Source organism: Theobroma cacao, chromosome 6 (assembly GCF_053813885.1).
Source record: "Theobroma cacao isolate CCN51 chromosome 6, ASM5381388v1, whole genome shotgun sequence".
Lineage (NCBI taxonomy): Eukaryota > Viridiplantae > Streptophyta > Magnoliopsida > Malvales > Malvaceae > Theobroma > Theobroma cacao.
Window position 1 is genome coordinate 7,553,708 of NC_142644.1, and position 8,122 is coordinate 7,561,829.

General features: G+C 32.4%; 1 protein-coding gene across 1 annotated transcript; it reads right to left on the reverse strand.

Moving 5' to 3' along the window:
• Positions 1-1,562: 1,562 nt before the first annotated feature.
• LOC18595592 (DNA-directed RNA polymerases II, IV and V subunit 12) lies at positions 1,563-4,757 on the reverse strand. The gene is made up of 4 exons (XM_018122572.2): positions 4,623-4,757; positions 4,355-4,427; positions 4,187-4,279; positions 1,563-1,941 (listed from the first exon to the last, which is right to left on the reverse strand). The coding sequence occupies exons 2-4, from the start codon at positions 4,392-4,394 to the stop codon at positions 1,919-1,921; spliced, it is 156 nt and encodes a 51-aa protein (XP_017978061.1). The 5' UTR covers positions 4,395-4,427; positions 4,623-4,757; the 3' UTR covers positions 1,563-1,918.
• Positions 4,758-8,122: the final 3,365 nt, after the last annotated feature.

Genomic DNA, 8,122 nt, shown 5'->3' on the forward strand with positions numbered 1-8,122 from the left:
CCTCTTCTATCTAACCTTCGACTCGAGAATAAGTCTTATTACACCTATTACTTCAATGGTCACATAATGAGTTTTTAATCGTTACTCATTATATGCAATAAAATCACCACTTTAACATCCACATAATAAGTTACAATAACGGTTATCCACATTAAAGTTTTTCTTAATAATGTTATTCATTATATATATTAAAGCATATTCTTCAGTAACCGTCACTTCTGACACTATATATAAAGCCTTCATAATTTATTTGGAGGATCTTTTTCCAAAGCTAGAACAACATATTTTCACCTAAAGCTCCTCTCTCTAAATTCTCTTTTTAATTCTTTACCTACTCATTTACAACTATTACGACACTCAGTACTTCAAAAACTATTCCAATCTTTCTCTCTGTCGCCTTTGCTACATCTTTTTACTTGTTTGCGATACTTATTCTCCCTTTCCAAAAGGACCCCTTTTACACCTACCAAGTTGATATGGTTCTCTTAATGCTTTCAGCGTCTCTATCACAACTGGAATTCTTGATTCAAAGACCTCATACCTTTGGCAGAAGTGCTCTATTCTTTTTAAAGCACCACGACAACCAACTCTATCAAGCCTCCCTTTCTTCCCAGAGCTGATGGAGCCAACGTGTCTTGAGGTTAGGACACAATCTTGATGTTTATTGATGAGCTTGGTCGCCTCTTAAATGTGAATATCCACTCTAGTCAACTACTTGTCAATATGTTCTTCAATGTCTTTCTTTTTCCTTTCGGCCTATTAATAGAACGTAGCACCATCGCCCTTGTAATACTCAGCTTGTCAATTTTTTTCTATTAGATTCTTAATGTTCCCCTAGTACTTATCACATAACTCATCTTAAAATTGGAGCCACCTCACATTGGGCACAAGTAGATGCAATGGAAGTTACAATATCAACCATTTTTTGCATTTTTCTTTCTCTTTTATATAGGTAAAGCAAAGTAGATAGAAACAGAAGTACTGAGACAATAATGAAAACTGTTAAAGGTAAGAAAAATGAAAATAAATCAAACGAACAACAACAAACTCTAGTAGTGAAAAGGTATGCGAGACAAGATGAACATGAGAATCAAGAGTGATTCTAAACTTGCAGATGGCAATTGAGGCCGATGCTAGGCAACTTGCCGTACCATGATGGTGTACTAAATTGCCTAGCAATTTTTTGTTTTCTTGTTTTCTGATTTTCTGTTTAGCAACACGTCTCAACCTCATACTTGAACACATATCAAAGACTTGGATACAGTAGCACTGCTAGCATTACGAGATGAGTAACTTTATTTGTTGCATAAGAGCAAGCACAAGAGGAGCAAAATTTGATATTTCAACCTCAAAATTCTCTTAATTTTAAGGAAAGCCTTTGAGTTTAAGACAAAACGAGGAACTAAGCCTTCAAAGCAGCCTCCTGGCAAATACCAGGAAGAAAATCCTACGTAAAGGCATCCTGAATCATTACTTTTTCTCTGATTGAATTTTGCTAGTGACGATACATACAAAATCTAATCTATGAGTTGGCACTTTGACATTTTAAAGGGGAAAAAGAATAAAAAAGAAAGCATTGCCTCACATAAGTTTAATCCTTGTTTTAAAATTATGGAGCTAACAAATCAACAAGACAAGGTGCATAACATGAAGCTAACACATTAAAAAAGATTAAGTCCCCTATAACAAAATGAAACCACTTAAAAACAGAACATAAGCAGACCATAAGAAGTATGAACTCTTGTTGTTCTAAATCAACAGCCATCACTCAGGTCCCAAGCAACCATTGATTGACAATAATGTACAAATCTTCTTGAACCGCATAATACAATCAACCATATACAATGCATCAACACTTCTGATATTGTTTCTCATTGACATAAGTGCTTATGCCCTCCCCCTTCTTTGAATTTCATATTTAGCGAGCTTCATACTGAACAACTGCAGTAAACAAAAGTTTTAAAATTAATTGCAAGCATTTTGGACCATAAAAACAGCATTGTTGAAAGATTACATAATAATCAAGGAAATAGCAAGTGCATTTCCCTTTGAGATGTGGAAGGACTCCATTGAAAAATGTTTCACACACTAAGCAGTTAAGACAGTAAATCTTCTCCGACTAAAAAGTGTTGGTCTATTATCAGCTTTCAGCTAGAACATAAATCATAAATTTAAAACATCATGCTCACAACTCTAGAAGCAACACTTAAATCCAAAAAATAAAATAAAATAAAAGCTAACAAATATGGTGAACATAAAACATAAATTTAAAACATCACGCTCACAAATCTAGAAGCAACACTTAAATCCATAAAATAAAAAATAAAATAAAAGCGAACAAATATGGTAAGGTTAGGGAATCAAGGGCCTGATGCCAAACATCCAAGGATCACATCTTGAACTTTCACAAGAAAGTTGATGGCATACCCTGAAAACCCTAAACATAAATTTAGCTCAATGTGTGTCAAAAGTTGTATTCTTGGTGTAATCAACCCACACTGAGATTAGAAAATCAGAGTTTTGGACAGTTTATGAAGTTTTAATGAATAATTACTGTAAATTGACAAGGGTTGATTTGTGCTAGTTGAATTGTGATAGTACCAAAGCGTAAAGAACAAAAGGAAAGAATATAAATGATCCAGGTTCATCCTCGATTGGTGAAATATGCTCATTAAGGATTTGGGTTGCTTCATCCAATCTCAAAAGAAAGCATAATTGCAGAAACTGTTCATACACTTATTTATGAGTCATGACTGCGTATTAAATATAGAAAACTACCAAACTTGAACGTCAAACAACTCTTAAACCAAAAGTAAAGACCTAATAACATTAAAAGATGCACATTAAGGCTTGTACACCACTGATAAATCACAGACTTGTTAAAATTGGAACTCTACAGGATACCTTGCTACATATAACTCAATAAACTAAATAAAAGAAAACATATATAACCTTCATACATGAAACCATAGAATTAATAATCTTTTTAAGTTCTTAAAGTTACCCAATTCCAATAGTGTTTGACATGCCAGCCTGACTTTTCTCTATTTATTGGTTGTTTGCAACAGAAGATTTACTCCTTCAAGACAAAGTAATATGAGGACATATTTACACACACATAATTGTTTATTTTCAGGAGAGGTGATATTTGATTAAACTTCATATAAGAGTTGCAAAATCTTTTTTTTTTTAACTTTTAATATGATTGCTACAGATCCTCAAATTTTGCAGTTTTCCTCCCTCGCTATTCTAACTACCTTCTTTAGTTGTCTACCCTGTCAAAGTTAACATGTGTCCTACAAACAATACACCACATGATTTGAGCAACCTCAATTTCTGCATTGGTGTTCAAACTTGTAGCAAATTTTCTTTTCTTTATTTCTTTCTGAAAAGATGAAAATTATTAACTAAGAAAGCAAGAAAAAATGGCTTAAAATCACAAATGCCTAAATGCTTTGTTTGGCAGCACCAACCCCAGAGAAAATAAACCCTTAAGCACAAATAAATATAAGCCCAACTTCCTAAGCACTGCATCAAAGCAAACAAAAAATTTTTGAATCTTAAGACCTTCTTCTGCAAACCAAACTACCATCAAATTCCCTTTAAAAAAGAAATTAAATTAGCCAACTAAGAAATAGCATAACCTACCAAAGAACACACCCACTCCTCAGACAGACAACGAGCATAAAGAATAAAACAACGCAAGGCCCAAAGCCAAAACCCTCGTAACTTAACAAACAGTAAATATGAAGTTCCGCACAGTCAGCATTTTATCAACCATATCATCAGAAAGCCAATTTAAATAGCGCAACAATTGATATTCAAACCAAGATTAGGTAACTGAACTGAGTTGATTTCCAGGTTTCTCTTCTAGAATCTTGTTTATTCTGACAAACAAGCAAGTTGCATTGAAGATTTCAACTCTGTCAAATATCAAAATCATAATCTCATCTCACATTCACTTCTATTATTGTCCCTAAGTTAAATTAGGTATCATCTTGAGATCCCGGCTATTATTACTCTATTTTGCTGAAAAGATGGCTTCTTTCTATATCTCAACATGTGTTAAAACACATTCTTCTTCACGTCACAAATAAACACAATAAATACAAGAAATTAATATACATAAAAAAGGCCTCAAGAAGTAAGTAAAATTAAGGAAAGGGTAGTGAGAAAGCAACTTTACTTCTTCGGGTTCGCTTCTTGTAAAGAATGCGGTAACCACACTCACGGCATTGTATCACATCTCCATGCTTCAATGTGTTCTCTTGTCCACAGTCTTCATAAAGAAAAGAAAAAGAGTCAAAATCAAAGACATGGCAAAATTTAGTGTTTAGTGATGAAAAGGTTATACCTCCACAGATATAGGTAACAGGTTCTGGCTGCGGATCCATCGATAGTCACTCAAACAAGTTCTTCAGACCAACCTGCTCAAAGTTAACAGATTTTTGCATGAGCAAATTAACTGAAAGATAACCAAATTGGGTAAAGAATAACCCAACACTGAATTAGCCAAAAAAGATTTACAGAAAACAGAGTTAATTCAGTATAGTTATTCACTATCAAGAAAGGGTATAAAGAGGAAGAGTAGGAGAAAAGAAGGGGAGAGGCGCATGGCTGACCCGAGCGTGGCGAACACTAGGTTTGGAAGAGAAAAGGAGCCCCTGTCTTCTTTTTCAGTTTCTGATGTTTTAGGTTTTGAATATTTAGTTTAGGTTTCGATTGACCTTTATATTGTCTAATTCCTGTCTTTTAATTAAATAAAAGGAAACTTCAGTGGAAGAAGGTATGACGGGGCTGGGCTTTGGGGACGTGGATTAAACCTTCTTTCAGTTTGTATTTTTCAAACAAGGTAATATTTGGTTTAAAATAAATAAGATTTGAATAAAATAATTATTTTAAAATAAAATAAATATTATGTAATTTAGTACAGTAAAAGAAATAGGGTAGTAATTGTTATTATAATTTATTACAGTATTTGATTGATAAAAATAATATTGAAATAAGAAAGTAATAGCCAATAAATGATAAACAGACAAAAATATCTTTTATTATATTAATATTTATTTCATCAAAATAATATATTGTGTTACTTTTATCAAAATAATACGTTGGTATATACCATTTTGATGCAAAGTTCAGTCTTGGTGTAGACAAAAAAGAAAGAGAAATTTATTCAGGTTTTTGAAAACTTATCTAGGTAATATTTTCTTCTAAATAATATTTTTGATGTGTAATATTTTATTAAGAAAAACTCACCAAGGAAGAAGTTTTTACCCATTATACATAATATTATGTATCTTTTAATAATTTGGTCAGTTCAATTAAGAGATTTGCAAGCCCATGATGTTAAACAAAGAACAAAAAATAATATAGCAGCAAACTAAGGCCAAGACATTAAACAAAGAACAAAAAATAAGACAGCAGTAAACTAAGCCCAAAACATCATACAATGAACAAAAGAAAAGGGCACTTGAGCATATTCAGTTCAACTCATTTTTCTTTACATCAAACATGTACCTGATCACCACGAGTGGAGTTGGAAAAAGGGATGGTGGATGAGGGTAATGTAGCTGAAAAGGTAGATGAGAGAAAGATGGTGGTGACTAGAAACGTTGGAAACAATGGAAGAAAACAATGCGGTTAGAAGAGAATGAGGGAGCGGAGGAAAAGAGAAAACAATGATTTTATATGAGTAAGGTTATAATTTTCTAAACTTATGAGAGTTAATTTCATCTTAATGATTTTGAAAGATATTCCATTAGACATGGAATCGCTAATACCAAGACAAGTTGAGTTTAGTTAAAAGTGACTTTTTACTTATTTTGAGGAATAAGTAAAACTTAAGAATTATTATTCCTTCCCAAATTACCGACCAAATAAGGGGAGCAAAGAGTAGTTGGGGATAGCTCTTTCCCATACCAAACATGTTGTTAGAAAGTTTTTTCTTTATGATCTTAAAGTACTTTGACATAATATAAAAGTCTTTTGTTTAATAGGTTTTTCTCATCATTTTGTTTACAAGGCTTAGGGATGGCAATAGGTATATTAGAATTCGAGTACTATATATTTAGATATAGACCCGTCTCAAATTTGGATAGCTAGGTATGGGGTAAACATTTTACTACTCGTCTCGAATTTAAATAACTAGGTAGGGACTTCAACCCATGTGAGATAAGGAAGCACTTCCAGTCTTTTGCATCTTTACTAGCCATTCACCTTGTAATTTATTGATAGACAATTATTTATTAGTTATTATGCCCTAAACCCAAAATCAATATTAACCTAACGCGCTAACCCTAAGTGGCTAACTCACTTTCTTTCCCAAAATTTCTTCACTCCAATCGCTTCTCTTCTTTTTGCCATGAGTCGTCCTTGTCGCTTTTCTTCTCTTTACCATTAGTCGTTTGCCTACTCTATTACTATGAGTAGTGAACCTTTTTGCCTTTTTGCCCCTTTTTTCTCTATGATGTGCTTAAAGTATTAATGGTAGTTTGTGTGATTCTTTGTTAATTAGATTATTTAGTATTAGATTTGTGCATCTAGAGTGCAATTTTTTTACTTAAATTTTAGTTCTCATGATCTTATTTTTTTTTCATTCGATGCTACTGTTGATTTGTGAAGAAAAAAGTTCTTGTTTATGTGTTCTAGTTAGTGACAAATTAGGATTTTGTATGAGGGGTGGCTAATAGAATACTACTAATTTTGAGATACCCGAACTCTAACCCTATTAATAAATAAGATATCTAAACCCTATAACTACCAGAATACTTTTAGAGTTTACTATTTGAACCCCACTACCAGGTAATTACTCAAACCCATTTAAAAATCCAATTATATAAAAAAAATTATTAAACTCTTCATGGGTACCCAATTATCTGAACTTGTATCTATATACAATAATAAATTATATTTCATATCTGTCACGACCCGGAACCTCCCTCAGGCCCATGACAATCGCCGCGACGTCCCGATTGACACTCATTATCCGGAATGCCAACCGAAACCCCGCAAGGCTTACATATCAGTTTCCTTCCTTTCCTGTGAGCAATCATTGTTAAATATCGAGTTTTTAGAGAATATATACTATTTTAGATCAAAAACAATCAAAAAAAAATTTTCGCCACATAGGGGTATTTTGGTCATTTTTTTCTCAAAAATTTCGAAACTGGCTAAAACATAATATACAAGTACAAAACACATAATTCATATTCAAAATGAGTTTAAAAGTCTAAAATCTTCATTTAAAACGAAATTACGGTTATTTGAATATAATAAGAAAATAAAAAAAATATTAAGGGAAATATTCTATTTCCTTATAAAACAATATTTATAGAATTATACGTGAATAATTTTTATAGCGTAAAAGCTAAATAAATTTATACATACTGAAATACAGTAAGTCAAAATATTTAATTTAATTTACAATAACAAGAGGGCTGTCACGACCCGGAACTCCCATCGAGCCCGTGACAACCGCCGTGACGTCTCAATTTACATTCATTACCCGGAATGTCAACCGAGACCCCGCAAGGCTTTAATATCAGCTTCTCATTTCCCCTGTGGGTAACTGTTTCCAAATACCACATTTTAAAAGATTTTAAACTGTTTCCAACTTAAACAAATGAAATATTAATTTCCGTCTCACAGGGGTATTTTTGTCATTTATCCCAAAAATCTCAAAAATCATCTAAAAATATAGTATGTAAGTGGAAAACACATATTTCTTAATCAAAAATAATTTTGGATGTCTAAAACATTCGTTTAAAATGGAATTATGACTGTTATAATAAAATAAAAATATTCAATAAAATATTCAATTTTCACATAAAACGATATTTTAAGAACACTGCATAAATAATTTTTTATAGCGTAAAAGCAAAATAAATTCTTACATACCGTAATACAGATAACCAAAGTATAGAATTTAATTTACAGTGACACGTGGGCCCACGAATGATCAAAAGTATCAAAAGAAATGAACCTACAGTCTTTGGATGTGGCAAGTTCAACTGTAATCCTTGCCGATATCAGTTATCTACAATCTATTCTGAACCTGAAATGGGTGGAAATGAGGGTGGTGAGATTATAAAATCCCAGTGAGTAAACAAACATCACTCAA

Coding starts and splice junctions, on each gene's coding strand:
- LOC18595592 (XM_018122572.2), bottom strand. CDS start 4,394: ATGGATCCGCAGCCAGAACCTGTTACCTATATCTGTGGAG. Junction 4,280..4,354: donor TGTTACCTATATCTGTGGAG/GTATAACCTTTT, acceptor TTCTTTATGAAG/ACTGTGGACAAGAGAACACA. Junction 1,942..4,186: donor CAAGAAGCGAACCCGAAGAA/GTAAAGTTGCTT, acceptor TGTTTACTGCAG/TTGTTCAGTATGAAGCTCGC.